The sequence below is a fragment of the Oncorhynchus clarkii genome, chromosome 23, assembly GCF_045791955.1.
Source record: "Oncorhynchus clarkii lewisi isolate Uvic-CL-2024 chromosome 23, UVic_Ocla_1.0, whole genome shotgun sequence".
NCBI lineage: Eukaryota > Metazoa > Chordata > Actinopteri > Salmoniformes > Salmonidae > Oncorhynchus > Oncorhynchus clarkii.
The window spans coordinates 58021123-58040684 of record NC_092169.1 but is presented as its reverse complement, the minus strand read 5'-3'; the positions used below and the strand labels follow the sequence as shown (position 1 = coordinate 58040684).

Sequence of the window (19562 nt, the reverse complement as noted above, 5' to 3'; positions counted from 1 at the left end):
CCTATATAACTCGTGGGTCTGTCTGAATGTTGTCCTTGTGGTTTAATGGTCTATATTGACCCCTATATAACTCATGGGTCTGTCTGAATGTTGTCCTTGTGGTTTAATGGTCTATATTGACCCCTATATAACTAATGGGTCTGTCTGAATGTTGTCCTTGTGGTTTATTGGTCTATATTGACCCCTATATAACTCATGGGTCTGTCTGAATGTTGTCCTTGTGGTTTAATGGTCTATATTGACCCCTATATAACTCATGGGTCTGTCTGAATGTTGTCATTGTGGTGTAATGGTCTATATTGACCCCTATATAACTCATGGGTCTGTCTGAATGTTGTCCTTGTGGTGTAATGGTCTATATTGACGCCTATATAACTCATGGGTCTGTTTGAATGTTGTCCTTGTGGTTTAATGGTCTATATTGACCCCTATATAACTCATGGGTCTGTTTGAATGTTGTCCTTGTGGTTTAATGGTCTATAGTGACCCCTATATAACTCGTGGGTCTGTCTGAATGTTGTCCTTGTGGTTTAATGGTCTATATTGACCCCTATATAACTCATGGGTCTGTCTGAATGTTGTCCTTGTGGTTTAATGGTCTATATTGACCCCTATATAACTCATGGGTCTGTCTGAATGTTGTCCTTGTGGTTTAATGGTCTATAGTGACCCCTATATAACTCATGGGTCTGTCTGAATGTTGTCCTTGTGGTTTAATGGTCTATATTGACCCCTATATAACTCATGGGTCTGTCTGAATGTTGGCTTTGTGGTTTAATGGTCTATATTGACCCCTATATAACTCATGGGTCTGTCTGAATGTTGTCCTTGTGGTTTAATGGTCTATATTGACCCTATATAACTCATGGGTCTGTCTGAATGTTGTCCTTGTGGTTTAATGGTCTATAGTGACCCCTATATAACTCATGGGTCTGTCTGAATGTTGTCCTTGTGGTTTAATGGTCTATATTGACCCCTATATAACTAATGGGTCTGTCTGAATGTTGTCCTTGTGGTTTATTGGTCTATATTGACCCCTATATAACTCATGGGTCTGTCTGAATGTTGTCCTTGTGGTTTAATGGTCTATATTGACCCCTATATAACTCATGGGTCTGTCTGAATGTTGTCATTGTGGTGTAATGGTCTATATTGACCCCTATATAACTCATGGGTCTGTCTGAATGTTGTCCTTGTGGTGTAATGGTCTATATTGACGCCTATATAACTCATGGGTCTGTTTGAATGTTGTCCTTGTGGTTTAATGGTCTATATTGACCCCTATATAACTCATGGGTCTGTTTGAATGTTGTCCTTGTGGTTTAATGGTCTATAGTGACCCCTATATAACTCGTGGGTCTGTCTGAATGTTGTCCTTGTGGTTTAATGGTCTATATTGACCCCTATATAACTCATGGGTCTGTCTGAATGTTGTCCTTGTGGTTTAATGGTCTATATTGACCCCTATATAACTCATGGGTCTGTCTGAATGTTGTCCTTGTGGTTTAATGGTCTATAGTGACCCCTATATAACTCATGGGTCTGTCTGAATGTTGTCCTTGTGGTTTAATGGTCTATATTGACCCCTATATAACTCATGGGTCTGTCTGAATGTTGGCTTTGTGGTTTAATGGTCTATATTGACCCCTATATAACTCATGGGTCTGTCTGAATGTTGTCCTTGTGGTTTAATGGTCTATATTGACCCTATATAACTCATGGGTCTGTCTGAATGTTGTCCTTGTGGTTTAATGGTCTATAGTGACCCCTATATAACTCATGGGTCTGTCTGAATGTTGTCCTTGTGGTTTAATGGTCTATATTGACCCCTATATAACTCATGGGTCTGTCTGAATGTTGGCTTTGTGGTTTAATGGTCTATATTGACCCCTATATAACTCATTGGTCTGTCTGAATGTTGTCCTTGTGGTTTAATGGTCTATATTGACCCCTATATAACTCATGGGTCTGTCTGAATGTTGTCCTTGTGGTTTAATGGTCTATATTGACCCCTATATAACTCATGGGTCTGTCTGAATGTTGTCCTTGTGGTTTAATGGTCTATATTGACCCCTATATAACTCATGGGTCTGTCTGAATGTTGTCCTTGTGGTTTAATGGTCTATAGTGACCCCTATATAACTCATGGGTCTGTCTGAATGTTGTCCTTGTGGTGTGTTGGTCTATATTGACCCCTATATAACTCATGGGTCTGTCTGAATGTTGTCCTTGTGGTTTAATGGTCTGTATTGACCCCTATATAACTCATGGGTCTGTCTGAATGTTGTCCTTGTGGTTTAATGGTCTATAGTGACCCCTATATAACTCATGGGTCTGTCTGAATGTTGTCCTTGTGGTTTAATGGTCTATATTGACCCCTATATAACTCATGGGTCTGTCTGAATGTTGTCCTTGTGGTTTAATGGTCTATATTGACCCCTATATAACTCATGGGTCTGTCTGAATGTTGGCCTTGATTTGAATATGGAGCTCTAATAGTAGATTGATTAGTGGGAGTTAGGGGCTGAGCAGACCTAATGTCTCTCTCTCTCTGTCTCTCTCTGTCTCTGACTCTGTCTCTCTCTCTCTCTCTCTCTCTCTCTCTCTCTCTCTCTGTCTCTCTCTCTCTCTGTCTCTGACTCTCTCTCTCTCTCTCTCTGTGTCTCTCTCTCGCTCTGTCTCTCGCTCTGTCTCTCTCTCTCTCTCTATGTCTCTCGCTCTGTCTCTCGCTCTGTCTCTCTCTCTCTCTCTCTGTGTTGACTCTCCATCTCTATTCCCTCACGCTCCCTCTCTCTATTCTCTCTCTTTCTCTCTCTTGCGATCTCTCTCTTTCTCTCTCTCCACATCTCTCTCTTTCTCTTAATCCCTCTCTCTCTCTCTCTCTCTCTCTCTCTACCCCTCTCTCTCTCTCTCTCTATCTCTCTGTTTACTCTCCTCTCTCTATTCTCTCCCTCTCTCTCTCTCTCTCTCTGAGAGATTAGTAGTGCATAGTACCATAGTTAAGCTTCTCTTCCCCTGTCATCATCACTGTCCAAACTGCCACTAACTCCCAAGGCTAATATCAGAGCTCAGCTTGTCCAGGGGATAATACATTTTAAATGACTTAGGAGTCTGGAGTCCTGTATAGTGCCCTACTACCCTATAGACCCTGGTCTAAAGTAGTGCCCAACTACCCTATAGACCCTGGTATAAAGTAGTGCACTACTACCCTATAGATCCTGGTCTAAAGTAGTGCCCTACTACCCTATAGACCCTGGTCTAAAGTAGTGCACTACTACCCTATAAACCCTGGTCTAAAGTAGTGCACTACTACCCTATAGGCCCTGGTCTAAAGTAGTATACTACTACCCTATAGACCCTGGTCTAAAGTAGTGTCCTACTACCCTATAGACCCTGGTATAAAGTAGTGCCCTACTACCCTATAGGACCTGGTCTAAAGTAGTGCCCTACTACCCTATAGACCCTGTTATAAAGTAGTGCCCTACTACCCTATAGACCCTGGTCTAAAGTAGTGCCCTACTACCCTATAGACCCTGGTCTAAAGTAGTGCCCTACTACCCTATAGGACCTGGTCTAAAGTAGTGCCCTACTACCCTATAGACAGACAGACAGACAGACAGACAGACAGACAGACAGACAGTCTAAGTGAGGGATGTTTATGCTGCTGACTCACTGACCTGTTTTTAACCTGAAACAGCAACATAATTAACCATTGAATCAACCTGCAGATGGACCATAACACTTTTAATTTCATTCTCTACTTGATTCTCCTTGTCTCTCTATCTTACTCTATCTGTCTCTCTCTCTCTCTCTGTCTCTCTCTCTCTCTCTTACTCTATCTGTCTCTATCTGTCTCTCTCTCTCTCTCTATCTTACTCTATCTGTCTCTATCTGTCTCTCTCTCTCTCTCTATCTTACTCTATCTGTCTCTCTCTTACTCTCTCTCTCTCTCTCTCTCTCTCTCTCTCTCTCTCCCTCCCCTCTCTCTCTCTCTCTCTCTCTCTCTCTCTCCTCTCTCCAGCTTTTACATGATAAATGAAGTGTACCAGTTTCAGTACTCCAGACCGGTGAGGAAGGGAGAGAAGGACCCAGACAACGAGTTCTCGGTAAACATCAGATTCATATTTATTCTCTAATCTTTCTTTTCTACATTTCCTTTAATGACAGATGTCAGTACTGTAATTGTTGTGACTAATGTCAGTACTGTAATTGTTGTGACTAATGTCAGTACTGTAATTGTTGTGACTAATGTCAGTACTGTAATTGTTGTGACTAATGTCAGTACTGTAATTGTTGTGACTAATGTCAGTACTGTAATTGTTGTGACTAATGTCAGTACTGTAATTGTTGTGACTAATGTCAGTACTGTAATTGTTGTGACTAATGTCAGTACTGTAATTGTTGTGACTAATCTCAGTACTGTAATTGTTGTGACTAATGTCAGTACTGTAATTGTTGTGACTAATGTCAGTACTGTAATTGTTGTGACTAATGTCAGTACTGTAATTGTTGTGACTAATGACAGATGTCAGTACTGTAATTGTTGTGACTAATGACAGATGTCAGTACTGTAATTGTTGTGACTAATGACAGATGTCAGTACTGTAATTGTTTTGACTAATGACAGATGTCAGTACTGTAATTGTTGTGACTAATGACAGATGTCAGTACTGTAATTGTTGTGACTAATGACAGATGTCAGTACTGTAATTGTTGTGACTAATGTCAGTACTGTAATTGTTGTGACTAATGTCAGTACTGTAATTGTTGTGACTAATGTCAGTACTGTAATTGTTGTGACTAATGACAGATGTCAGTACTGTAATTGTTGTGACTAATGTCAGTACTGTAATTGTTGTGACTAATGACAGATGTCAGTACTGTAATTGTTGTGACTAATGTCAGTACTGTAATTGTTGTGACTAATGACAGATGTCAGTACTGTAATTGTTGTGACTAATGTCAGTACTGTAATTGTTGTGACTAATGACAGATGTCAGTACTGTAATTATTGTGACTAATGACAGATGTCAGTACTGTAATTGTTGTGACTAATGACAGATGTCAGTACTGTAATTGTTGTGACTAATGACAGATGTCAGTACTGTAATTGTTGTAACTAATGACAGATGTCAGTACTGTAATTGTTGTGACTAATGACAGATGTCAGTACTGTAATTGTTGTGACTAATGACAGATGTCAGTACTGTAATTGTTGTGACTAATGACATATGTCAGTACTGTAATTGTTGTGACTAATGACAGATGTCAGTACTGTAATTGTTGTGACTAATGTCAGTACTGTAATTGTTGTGACTAATGTCAGTACTGTAATTGTTGTGACTAATGACATATGTCAGTACTGTAATTGTTGTGACTAATGACAGATGTCAGTACTGTAATTGTTGTGACTAATGTCAGTACTGTAATTGTTGTGACTAATGTCAGTACTGTAATTGTTGTGACTAATGACAGATGTCAGTACTGTAATTGTTGTGACTAATGACAGATGTCAGTACTGTAATTGTTGTGACTAATGACAGATGTCAGTACTGTAATTGTTGTGACTAATGACAGATGTCAGTACTGTAATTGTTGTGACTAATGACAGATGTCAGTACTGTAATTGTGACTAATGACAGATGTCAGTACTGTAATTGTTGTGACTAATGACAGATGTCAGTATTGTAATTGTTGTGACTAATGACAGATGTCAGTATTGTAATTGTTGTGACTAATGACAGATGTCAGTACTGTAATTGTTGTGACTAATGACAGATGTCAGTACTGTAATTGATGTGACTAATGACAGATGTCAGTATTGTAATTGTTGTGACTAATGACAGATGTCAGTACTGTAATTGTTGTGACTAATGACAGATGTCAGTACTGTAATTGTTGTGACTAATGACAGATGTCAGTACTGTAATTGTGACTAATGACAGATGTCAGTACTGTAATTGTTGTGACTAATGACAGATGTCAGTACTGTAATTGTTGTGACTAATGACAGATGTCAGTACTGTAATTGTTGTGACTAATGACAGATGTCAGTACTGTAATTGTTGTGACTAATGACAGATGTCAGTACTGTAATTGTTGTGACTAATGACAGATGTCAGTACTGTAATTGTTGTGACTAATGACAGATGTCAGTACTGTAATTGTTGTGACTAATGTCAGTACTGTAATTGTTGTGACTAATGTCAGTACTGTAATTGTTGTGACTAATCTCAGTACTGTAATTGTTGTGACTAATGTCAGTACTGTAATTGTTGTGACTAATGTCAGTACTGTAATTGTTGTGACTAATGTCAGTACTGTAATTGTTGTGACTAATGTCAGTACTGTAATTGTTGTGACTAATGACAGATGTCAGTACTGTAATTGTTGTGACTAATGACAGATGTCAGTACTGTAATTGTTGTGACTAATGACAGATGTCAGTACTGTAATTGTTGTGACTAATGACAGATGTCAGTACTGTAATTGTTGTGACTAATGACAGATGTCAGTACTGTAATTGTTGTGACTAATGACAGTACTGTAATTGTTGTGACTAATGTCAGTACTGTAATTGTTGTGACTAATGTCAGTACTGTAATTGTTGTGACTAATGTCAGTACTGTAATTGTTGTGACTAATGACAGATGTCAGTACTGTAATTGTTGTGACTAATGTCAGTACTGTAATTGTTGTGACTAATGACAGATGTCAGTACTGTAATTGTTGTGACTAATGTCAGTACTGTAATTGTTGTGACTAATGACAGATGTCAGTACTGTAATTGTTGTGACTAATGTCAGTACTGTAATTGTTGTGACTAATGACAGATGTCAGTACTGTAATTGTTGTGACTAATGACAGATGTCAGTACTGTAATTGTTGTGACTAATGACAGATGTCAGTACTGTAATTTTGTGACTAATGACAGATGTCAGTACTGTAATTGTTGTGACTAATGACAGATGTCAGTACTGTAATTGTTGTGACTAATGACAGATGTCAGTACTGTAATTGTTGTGACTAATGTCAGTACTGTAATTGTTGTGACTAATGTCAGTACTGTAATTGTTGTGACTAATGTCAGTACTGTAATTGTTGTGACTAATGACAGATGTCAGTACTGTAATTGTTGTGACTAATGTCAGTACTGTAATTGTTGTGACTAATGACAGATGTCAGTACTGTAATTGTTGTGACTAATGTCAGTACTGTAATTGTTGTGACTAATGACAGATGTCAGTACTGTAATTGTTGTGACTAATGTCAGTACTGTAATTGTTGTGACTAATGACAGATGTCAGTACTGTAATTATTGTGACTAATGACAGATGTCAGTACTGTAATTGTTGTGACTAATGACAGATGTCAGTACTGTAATTGTTGTGACTAATGACAGATGTCAGTACTGTAATTGTTGTAACTAATGACAGATGTCAGTACTGTAATTGTTGTGACTAATGACAGATGTCAGTACTGTAATTGTTGTGACTAATGACAGATGTCAGTACTGTAATTGTTGTGACTAATGACATATGTCAGTACTGTAATTGTTGTGACTAATGACAGATGTCAGTACTGTAATTGTTGTGACTAATGTCAGTACTGTAATTGTTGTGACTAATGTCAGTACTGTAATTGTTGTGACTAATGACAGATGTCAGTACTGTAATTGTTGTGACTAATGACAGATGTCAGTACTGTAATTGTTGTGACTAATGACAGATGTCAGTACTGTAATTGTTGTGACTAATGACAGATGTCAGTACTGTAATTGTTGTGACTAATGACAGATGTCAGTACTGTAATTGTGACTAATGACAGATGTCAGTACTGTAATTGTTGTGACTAATGACAGATGTCAGTATTGTAATTGTTGTGACTAATGACAGATGTCAGTATTGTAATTGTTGTGACTAATGACAGATGTCAGTACTGTAATTGTTGTTACTAATGACAGATGTCAGTACTGTAATTGTTGTGACTAATGACAGATGTCAGTACTGTAATTGTGACTAATGACAGATGTCAGTACTGTAATTGTTGTGACTAATGACAGATGTCAGTACTGTAATTGTTGTGACTAATGACAGATGTCAGTACTGTAATTGTTGTGACTAATGACAGATGTCAGTACTGTAATTGTTGTGACTAATGACAGATGTCAGTACTGTAATTGTTGTGACTAATGACAGATGTCAGTACTGTAATTGTTGTGACTAATGACAGATGTCAGTACTGTAATTGTTGTGACTATTGACAGTACTGTAATTGTTGTTCTTGATACACACGGGAAACTGTTGAGCGTGAAAAACCCAGCAGCGTTGCAGTTCTTGACTCAATCCGGTGCACCTGGCACCTACTACCACACCCTGTTCAAAAGGCCCTTAAATATTTTGTCTTGCCCATTCACCCTCTGACCTGCACACGGAAAGAGCAGGTGTTCTTAATGTTTTGTTCACTCAGTGTATGTGTGTTGAACAGCTTGAGTCTATCATAACCTGTAATCTGTTGTTCGTTATATCACAACGATACACTCTTTCTATCTCGGTCTCTCTCTCTCACTGTAAATCTAACTCTCTCTCTCTCACTGTCTGTCTGTCTGTCTGTCTGTCTGTCTGTCTGTCTGTCTGTCTGTCTAGCGTCTGTCTGTCTGTCTGTCTGTCTGTCTGTCTGTCTGTCTGTCTAGCGTCTGTCTGTCTGTCTGTCTGTCTGTCTGTCTGTCTGTCTAGCATCTGTCTAGCGTCTGTCTAGCGTCTGTCTAGCGTCTGTCTGTCTGTATGTCTGTCTGTCTAGCGTCTGTCTAGCGTCTGTCTAGCGTCTGTCTGTCTGTCTGTCTGTCTGTCTCTCTGTCTGTGTGACTGTCTGTCTGTCTGTCTGTCTGTCTGTCTAGCGTCTGTCTGTCTGTCTAGCGTCTGTCTGTCTGTCTGTCTGTCTGTCTAGCGTCTGTCTGTCTGTCTAGCGTCTGTTTGTCTGTCTAGCGTCTGTCTGTCTGTCTAGCGTCTGTCTGTCTGTCTGTCTGTCTGTCTGTCTGTCTGTCTAGCGTCTGTCTGTCTGTCTAGCGTCTGTCTGTCTGTCTAGCGTCTGTTTGTCTGTCTAGCGTCTGTCTGTCTGTCTAGCGTCTGTCTGTCTGTCTGTCTGTCTGTCTAGCGTCTGTCTGTCTGTCTAGCGTCTGTTTGTCTGTCTAGCGTCTGTCTGTCTGTCTAGCGTCTGTCTGTCTGTCTGTCTGTCTGTCTAGCGTCTGTCTGTCTGTCTAGCGTCTGTCTGTCTGTCTGTCTGTCTAGCGTCTGTCTGTCTGTCTAGCGTCTGTTTGTCTGTCTAGCGTCTGTCTGTCTGTCTAGCGTCTGTCTAGCGTCTGTCTAGCGTCTGTCTAGCGTCTGTCTGTCTAGCGTCTGTCTAGCGTCTGTCTGTCTGTCTGTCTGTGTGACTGTCTGTCTGTCTGTCTGTCTAGCGTCTGTCTGTCTGTCTTTCTAGCGTCTGTCTGTCTGTCTGTCTGTCTCTCTGTCTGTGTGACTGTCTGTCTGTGTCTGTCTGTCTGTCTGTCTGTCTGTCTAGCGTCTCTGTCTGTCTGTCTGTCTGTCTGTCTGTCTGTCTAGCGTCTGTCTGTCTGTCTAGCGTCTGTCTGTCTGTCTAGCGTCTGTTTGTCTGTCTAGCGTCTGTCTGTCTGTCTAGCGTCTGTCTGTCTGTCTGTCTGTCTAGCGTCTGTCTGTCTAGCGTCTGTCTGTCTAGCGTCTGTCTGTCTGTCTAGTGTCTGTCTGTCTGTCCGTCTGTCTGTCTAGCGTCCGTCTGTCCGCCCGCCCGCCCGCCACTTCAGCTGGGCTAGGAGGTGACAGTTGATACATTTCCCAGAAACCCCTCTGTTCTCTGTGACAGAACACTCACCAGAACGTTTAGAGGTGTTAAATATACATTGACATGTTGACGTTAGCGATATGTCAACCCTGTCTGTGGGACATGGAGCTAATATCAGCCTTCTTAATCTTGTTTAGTAGCCCATCATGCAGTCTTAGTGAGTCGTGATGCATTATAAACATGTTTATAAACACATCATGGCTCATCAACTTTCTTAACCTTCAGTATCAGACACAAACGTGAGCATCTTAACAGGGGCATGCTGGTCTTTCTTCTGATACACTGAGAGAACAAAACAATAGAACGGGATTTGAAAGGTTAAAGGTCAGAGAGAACCAGACTGGAGGAAAGAAGCCGGAGGGAAATGAACTTTTATTTTAATTATTTATTTTACTTCCTGTGGTTTTCTTCTCAATCAAATCCAATCAAATGTATTTATAAAGACCTTCGTACATCAGCTGATATCTCAAAGTGCTGTACAGAAACCCAGCCTAAAACCCAAAACAGGAAGCAATGCAGGTGTAGAAGCACGGTGGCTAGGAAAAACTCCCTAGAAAGGCCAAAACCTAGGAAGAAAACTAGAGAGGAACCAGGCTATGAGGGGTGGCCAGTCCTCTTCTGGCTGTGCCAGGTTGAGATTAGAAACCTAGAGAGGAACCAGGCTATGAGTGGGGGGGGGGGGGGGGCAGTCCTCTTCAGGCTGTGCCAGGTGGAGATTAGAAACCTAGAGAGGAACCAGGCTATGTGGGGTGGCCAGTCCTCTTCTGGCTGTGCCGGGTTGAGATTAGAAACCTAGAGAGGAACCAGGCTATGAGTGGGGGGGGGCAGTCCTCTTCAGGCTGTGCCAGGTGGAGATTAGAAACCTAGAGAGGAACCAGGCTATGAGGGGTGGCCAGTCCTCTTCAGGCTGTGCCAGGTGGAGATTAGAAACCTAGAGAGGAACCAGGCTATGAGTGGGGGGGGGGGGGGGGCAGTCCTCTTCTGGCTGTGCCGGGTTGAGATTAGAAACCTAGAGAGGAACCAGGCTATGTGGGGTGGCCAGTCCTCTTCTGGCTGTGCCGGGTTGAGATTAGAAACCTAGAGAGGAACCAGGCTATGAGTGGGGGGGGGGCAGTCCTCTTCAGGCTGTGCCGGGTTTAGATTAGAAACCTAGAGAGGAACCAGGCTATGTGGGGTGGCCAGTCCTCTTCTGGCTGTGCCGGGTTGAGATTAGAAACCTAGAGAGGAACCAGGCTATGAGTGGGGTGGGGGGCAGTCCTCTTCAGTCTGTGCCAGGTGGAGATTAGAAACCTAGAGAGGAACCAGGCTATGAGGGGTGGCCAGTCCTCTTCAGGCTGTGCCAGGTGGAGATTAGAAACCTAGAGAGGAACTAGGCTATGAGTGGGGGGGGGGGGGGGGGGGGGGGGGGGGGGGGGGGGGCAGTCCTCTTCTGGCTGTGCCGGGTGGAGATTATGACAGCACATGGCCAAGATGTTCAAATGTTCATAAATGACCAGCAGGGTCAAATAATAGTAATCACAGTGGTTGTAGAGGGAGCAGCAGGTCAACACCTCTCAGATATTGTGAGTCATTATTTCTGGTCGATGATGTGTGATGTACTAGCTAGAGGAGAGTCCCTCTCATCTGGTGTGTCTGAGAGAGAGACTTAATTAGCTGTCGTCAATACGCACGCAAGCACACACTGCGTTGGGAGAACAGGAGACCTGCTCAAGCACAGCTAACTAATACCAAGACATGTTGTAGTCCTCCTCCACTACACCAGCAGTCTGGTTCTCTCTGACCTTTAACCTGTTCTAGTCCCCCTCCACGACCTTTAACACAACAAGTCTTTCTGTAAAAAAAGGTACAGGAAAGAACAACATGTTTTGTCTCAGTCGTCTCTTCTAGGAGTCGTCCTGTAAACACTGTCTGGATTATTTCTATTAGTGTGGATGATGTACTGGAGAATCCCTTTCATTACCCACACACACACACACACACACAGACACACCACACGCACACACACACGCACACACACACACACACACACAGACACAGACACGCGCATACACGCGCACGCACGCACATACACACAGACACGCACATACACACAGACACGCCACACACACACACAGACACACCACACACACACACACACACACACACAGACACACCACACACACACACACACACAGACACACCACACACAGACACACCACACACACACACACACACACACACACACACACACACACTCACACACACACACACACTCACACACACACACACACACACACACACACACACACACACACACACACACACACACACCACACACACACCTACTATTGTGTTTCCAGCCCCAGCAGTTAGACTCAACAACCATTCTCTCTCTGGTACATTTAACATCAACAGGAAGTGTTGGATCTGTAAAGCCAGGAAAGAACAACCGTTATCTGTCTCTATTCTAAGTGCTCCTGTCTGTCATACTGAAAGCACCGGTCGTTTGTTCATCTCCGTGGAGACAAAAAAAACTCTTTACAGCTTCTTCTTCTCTTGTATTGTGTTTTATTGTCTTTTTCCAGAACATGTGGATCGAGCGAACCACTTACACCACGGCCTACAAACTGCCTGGGATCCTGAGATGGTTCGACGTCAGGTCTGTCTCCACGGTGAGTGTGTGTCGACGTCAGGTCTGTCTCCACGGTGAGTGTGTCTCGACGTCAGGTCTGTCTCCACGGTGAGTGTGTGTCAACGTCAGGTCTGTCTCCAAGGTGAGTGTGTGTCGACGTCAGGTCTGTCTCCAAGGTGAGTGTGTGTCTGTGTCGATGTCAGGTCTGTCTCCACGGTGAGTGTGTGTCAACGTCAGGTCTGTCTCCAAGGTGAGTGGGTGTCTGTGTCGACGTCAGGTCTGTCTCCAAGGTGAGTGTGTGTCCACGTCAGGTCTGTCTCCAAGGTGAGTGTGTGTCGGCGTCAGGTCTGTCTCCATGGTGAGTGTGTGTCGGCGTCAGGTCTGTCTCCAAGGTGAGTGTGTGTCTGTGTCTGTGTCCCACCAGATGAGGCGTGAAGGGCAGGTCCTGAACCCACGGTATATAGTCACCCAGATGAGGTGTGAACAGGGCAGGTCCTGAACCCACGGTATATAGTCACCCAGATGACGTGTGAACAGGGCAGGTCCTGAACCCACGGTATATAGTCACCAGATGAGGCGTGAAGGGCAGGTCCTGAACCCACGGTATATAGTCACCCAGATGAGGTGTGAAGGGCAGGTCCTGAACCCACGGTATATAGTCACCCAGATGAGGCGTGAAGGGCAGGTCCTGAACCCACGGTATATAGTCACCCAGATGAGGTGTGAACAGGGCAGGTCCTGAACCCACGGTATATAGTCACCCAGATGAGGCGTGAAGGGCAGGTCCTGAACCCACGGTATATAGTCACCCAGATGAGGCGTGAAGGGCAGGTCCTGAACCCACGGTATATAGTCACCCAGATGAGGTGTGAACAGGGCAGGTCCTGAACCCACGGTATATAGTCACCAGATGAGGTGTGAAGGGCAGGTCCTGAACCCACGGTATATAGTCACCCAGATGAGGCGTGAAGGGCAGGTCCTGAACCCACGGTATATAGTCACCCAGATGAGGTGTGAAGGGCAGGTCCTGAACCCACTGTATATAGTCACCAGATGAGGCGTGAAGGGCAGGTCCTGAACCCACGGTATATAGTCACCCAGATGAGGCGTGAACAGGGCAGGTCCTGTACCCACGGTATATAGTCACCCAGATGAGGTGTGAACAGGGCAGGTCCTGAACCCACGGTATATAGTCACCAGATGAGGCGTGAACAGGGCAGGTCCTGAACCCACGGTATATAGTCACCAGATGAGGCGTGAAGGGCAGGTCCTGAACCCACGGTATATAGTCACCCAGATGAGGCGTGAACAGGGCAGGTCCTGAACCCACGGTTTATAGTCACCCAGATGAGGCGTGAACAGGGCAGGTCCTGAACCCACGGTTTATAGTCACCCAGATGAGGTGGGAACAGGGCAGGTCCTGAACCCATGGTTTATAGTCACCCAGATGAGGCGTGAACAGGGCAGGTCCTGAACCCACGGTATATAGTCACCAGATGAGGTGTGAACAGGGCAGGTCCTGAACCCACGGTTTATAGTCACCCAGATGAGGCGTGAACAGGGCAGGTCCTGAACCCACGGTATATAGTCACCCAGATGAGGCGTGAACAGGGCAGGTCCTGAACCCACGGTATATAGTCACCAGATGAGGTGAGAACAGGGCAGGTCCTGAACCCACGGTTTATAGTCACCCAGATGAGGCGTGAACAGGGCACGTCCTGAACCCACGGTATATAGTCACCAGATGAGGTGTGAACAGGGCAGGTCCTGAACCCACGGTATATAGTCACCCAGATGAGGTGTGAACAGGGCAGGTCCTGAACCCACGGTATATAGTCACCCAGATGAGGCGTGAAGGGCAGGTCCTGAACCCACGGTATATAGTCACCCAGATGAGGCGTGAAGGGCAGGTCCTGAACCCACGGTATATAGTCACCCAGATGAGGTGTGAACAGGGCAGGTCCTGAACCCACGGTATATAGTCACCAGATGAGGTGTGAAGGGCAGGTCCTGAACCCACGGTATATAGTCACCCAGATGAGGCGTGAAGGGCAGGTCCTGAACCCACGGTATATAGTCACCCAGATGAGGTGTGAAGGGCAGGTCCTGAACCCACTGTATATAGTCACCAGATGAGGCGTGAAGGGCAGGTCCTGAACCCACGGTATATAGTCACCCAGATGAGGCGTGAACAGGGCAGGTCCTGAACCCACGGTTTATAGTCACCCAGATGAGGCGTGAACAGGGCAGGTCCTGAACCCACGGTTTATAGTCACCCAGATGAGGTGGGAACAGGGCAGGTCCTGAACCCACGGTTTATAGTCACCCAGATGAGGCGTGAACAGGGCAGGTCCTGAACCCACGGTATATAGTCACCAGATGAGGTGTGAACAGGGCAGGTCCTGAACCCACGGTTTATAGTCACCCAGATGAGGCGTGAACAGGGCAGGTCCTGAACCCACGGTATATAGTCACCCAGATGAGGCGTGAACAGGGCAGGTCCTGAACCCACGGTATATAGTCACCAGATGAGGTGAGAACAGGGCAGGTCCTGAACCCACGGTTTATAGTCACCCAGATGAGGCGTGAACAGGGCACGTCCTGAACCCACGGTATATAGTCACCAGATGAGGTGTGAACAGGGCAGGTCCTGAACCCACGGTATATAGTCACCCAGATGAGTTGTGAACAGGGCAGGTCCTGAACCCACGGTATATAGTCACCCAGATGAGACGTGAACAGGGCAGGTCCTGAACCCACGGTATATAGTCACCAGATGAGGTGTGAACAGGGCAGGTCCTGAACCCACGGTATATAGTCACCCAGATGCGGTGTGAACAGGGCAGGTCCTGAACCCACGGTATATAGTCACCAGATGAGGTGTGAACAGGGCAGGTCCTGAACCCACGGTATATAGTCACCAGATGAGGTGTGAAGGGCAGGTCCTGAACCCACGGTATATAGTCACCCAGATGAGGCGTGAAGGGCAGGTCCTGAACCCACGGTATATAGTCACCCAGATGAGGTGTGAAGGGCAGGTCCTGAACCCACTGTATATAGTCACCAGATGAGGCGTGAAGGGCAGGTCCTGAACCCACGGTATATAGTCACCCAGATGAGGCGTGAACAGGGCAGGTCCTGAACCCACGGTTTATAGTCACCCAGATGAGGCGTGAACAGGGCAGGTCCTGAACCCACGGTTTATAGTCACCCAGATGAGGTGGGAACAGGGCAGGTCCTGAACCCACGGTTTATAGTCACCCAGATGAGGCGTGAACAGGGCAGGTCCTGAACCCACGGTATATAGTCACCAGATGAGGTGTGAACAGGGCAGGTCCTGAACCCACGGTTTATAGTCACCCAGATGAGGCGTGAACAGGGCAGGTCCTGAACCCACGGTATATAGTCACCCAGATGATGCGTGAACAGGGCAGGTCCTGAACCCACGGTATATAGTCACCAGATGAGGTGAGAACAGGGCAGGTCCTGAACCCACGGTTTATAGTCACCCAGATGAGGCGTGAACAGGGCACGTCCTGAACCCACGGTATATAGTCACCAGATGAGGTGTGAACAGGGCAGGTCCTGAACCCACGGTATATAGTCACCCAGATGAGGTGTGAACAGGGCAGGTCCTGAACCCACGGTATATAGTCACCCAGATGAGACGTGAACAGGGCAGGTCCTGAACCCACGGTATATAGTCACCAGATGAGGTGTGAACAGGGCAGGTCCTGAACCCACGGTATATAGTCACCCAGATGCGGTGTGAACAGGGCAGGTCCTGAACCCACGGTATATAGTCACCAGATGAGGTGTGAACAGGGCAGGTCCTGAACCCACGGTTTATAGTCACCCAGATGAGGCGTGAACAGGGCAGGTCCTGAACCCACGGTATATAGTCACCAGATGAGGCGTGAACAGGGCAGGTCCTGAACCCACAGTATATAGTCACCCAGATGAGGTGTGAACAGGGCAGGTCCTGAACCCATGGTTTATAGTCACCCAGATGAGGCGTGAACAGTGCAGTTCCTGAACCCACGGTATATAGTCACCAGATGAGGTGTGAACAGGGCAGGTCCTGAACCCACGGTATATAGTCACCCAGATGAGGTGTGAACAGGGCAGGTCCTGAACCCACGGTATATAGTCACCCAGATGAGGCGTGAACAGGGCAGGTCCTGAACCCACGGTATATAGTCACCAGATGAGGTGTGAACAGGGCAGGTCCTGAACCCACGGTATATAGTCACCCAGATGCGGTGTGAACAGGGCAGGTCCTGAACCCACGGTTTATAGTCACCCAGATGAGGCGTGAACAGGGCAGGTCCTGAACCCACGGTATATAGTCACCCAGATGAGGTATGAACAGGGCAGGTCCTGAACCCACAGTATATAGTCACCCAGATGAGGCGTGAACAGGGCAGTTCCTGAACCCACGGTATATAGTCACCCAGATGAGGTGTGAACAGTGCAGGTCCTGAACCCATGGTTTATAGTCACCCAGATGAGGCGTGAACAGGGCAGGTCCTGTACGGTTCAGTGTTACATCGTGACTGACATGTAAAGTCAATGTTCCCACGTCAGCAATCCAGAACGAATAGATTCCATAGTCTCTGTAAATCCTTCCATCTGATGCCGGTCTTAAAGAGGCTAGCCAGGCTCGGGTTTCACCGCAGATTGGAGATTTGTCACCCTGCCAGGCAGTCACACAGATCCTTCTAAATTTAGGTTGGGGGGGGGGGGAAATCTATAAACTGTAATTTACTCACGACAATCCACACATGTTCTGCCGTTGTCGTCACTCGTCTGTCCCAGAGATTCAGACAATCAGAACCCCTCAGGTAGCCGTTCCCTATAACGTCCCTGTTGTTAGACTGTAGATTGGTGTTTAAATGTCTCTCACTCACAGATGGAACTCAACCTGAAATTAATCAGAACTTATAACCTTCTTTTACTTCCTGCTTCCTGTGTTCAGGAGGAGATCAGCCCATTGGAGAATGCCATGGAGACGATGCAACTGACCAATGAGAAGATCAGCAACATGGTGCAGCGTCACCTGAACGACTCCAACCTTCCCATCAACCCCCTCTCCATGCTGCTCAACGGCATCGTGGACCCCGCTGTCATGGGCGGTTTCACCAACTACGAGAAGGTACTGTGTGTGTGTGTGTGTGTGTGTGTGTGTGTGTGTGTCTACCTTACTTAGCTAATGAATACAGCTTTAGTTATTTATTGTGGACCAAACATAACCGCAGTTTGGTTGAACTATCTGACCATAGTGGTTTGGAACGTCTTCCCCATGTAGGAAGATACAACCTTCATACAGAAGACAAAAGATTGTTTCTGTAATGAGTTCTGATGTCCCCTCTCTCCTCTCCTCTCTCTCCACTCTTCACCCTCTCTCCTCTCCTCTTCTCTCCTCCCTCTCCTCTCTCCTCTCCCCCCTCTCTCCACTTGTCTCTCCTCTTCTGTCCTCTCCTCTCTCCACCCTCTCTCTTCTCTCCCCGCTTCCCTCCCCTCTCTCACCTCTCCTCTCTCCTCTTCTCACCTCTCCTCTATCCTCTTCTCTCTTCTTCTCTCTCCTCCTCCCCCCTCTCCTCTCTCCTCTCTCTTCTCTCCTATCCTCTCCTATCCACTTTCCTCTCTCTCTTCTCTCGTCTCTCCTCTCCTGTCCTCTCTTCTCCTCCCCCTCTCTTCTCTCCCCTCCCCTCCCCTCCCCTCCCCTCCCCTCCCCTCCCCTCCCCTCCCCTCCCCTCCCCTCTCCTCTCCTCTCCTCTTCTCTTCTCTCCTCTCCTCTCCTCTCCTCTCCTCTCCTCTCCTCTCCCCTCTCCTCTCCTCTCCTTTCCCCTCACCTCCCCTCTCCTCTCCCCTCTCCTCTCCCCCCTCTCCTCTCCCTCTCTCCTCTCCTCTCCTCCCCCTCTTCTCTCCTCCCCCTCTTCTCTCCTCCCCCTCTCCTCTCCTCCCCTCTCGCCTCTCCTCCCCTCTCGCCTCTCTTCTCTCCTCTCCTCTTCCCTCTCCTCTCCTCTCCTCCCCTCTCGCCTCTCTCCTCTCCTCTTCTCTTCCCTCTCCTCTCCTCTTCTCTTCCCTCTCCTCTTCTCTTCCCTCTCCTCTCCTCCCCTCTCGCCTCGCCCCTCTCCTCTCCTCTTCTCTTCCCTCTCCTCTTCTCTTCCCTCTCCTCCCCTCTCCTCCCCTCTTGCTTCACCTCTCTGCTCTCCTCTCCTCTTCTCTTCCCTCTCCTCTTCTCTTCCCTCTCCTCTCCTCTCCTCCCCTCTCGCCTCGCCTCTCTTCTCTCCTCTCCTCTTCCCTCTCCTCTCCTCTCCTCCCCTCTCGCCTCTCTCCTCTCCTCTTCTCTTCCCTCTCCTCCTCTCCTCTCCTCCCCTCTCGCCTCGCCTCTCTCCTCTCCTCTCCTCTCTCCAGGCATTCTTCACAGAGAAGTATCAGGGGGATCACCCTGAGGACCAGGAGAAACTGGACAAACTGAAAGACCTGATCGCATGGCAGGTTAGACTGACACACACACACACACACACACTGAAAGACCTCATCGCATGGCAGGTTAGACTGACACACACACACACTGAAAGACCTCATCGCATGGCAGGTTAGACTGACACACACACACTGAAAGACCTCATCGCATGGCAGGTTAGACTGACACACACACACACACACACACACACACTGAAAGACCTCATTGGATGGCAGGTTAGACTGACACACACACAAACCACTCTACCACACTCCAGGACTGTGGAGTGTGGTAGAGTGTTGCACCCTCCCCGACTGAAACACAGTCACACACACATTCACACACACACACACACACACACTGAAAGACCTCATCGCATGGCAGGTTAGACTGACACACACACACTGAAAGACCTCATCACATGGCAGGTTAGACTGACACACACACACACACACACACACACACACTGAAAGACCTCATCACATGGCAGGTTAGACTGACACACACACACTGAAAGACCTCATCGCATGGCAGGTTAGACTGACACACACACACACACTGAAAGACCTCATCGCATGGCAGGTTAGACTGACACACACACACACTGAAAGACCTTATCGCATG

General features: G+C 46.4%; 1 protein-coding gene across 8 annotated transcripts in view; it reads left to right on the top strand.

Moving 5' to 3' along the window:
- LOC139381119 (dedicator of cytokinesis 1) overlaps positions 1-19562 on the top strand; it is a 547069-nt gene that overhangs the window by 465271 nt on the left and 62236 nt on the right. For all 8 annotated transcript variants that reach the window (XM_071124416.1, XM_071124412.1, XM_071124414.1 and 5 more), the window contains exons 43-46: positions 4022-4106; positions 12420-12506; positions 17445-17621; positions 18887-18970. In XM_071124416.1, coding sequence (XP_070980517.1) covers positions 4022-4106; positions 12420-12506; positions 17445-17621; positions 18887-18970 — 433 coding nt within the window. The remainder of the gene's footprint in view (positions 1-4021; positions 4107-12419; positions 12507-17444; positions 17622-18886; positions 18971-19562) is intronic.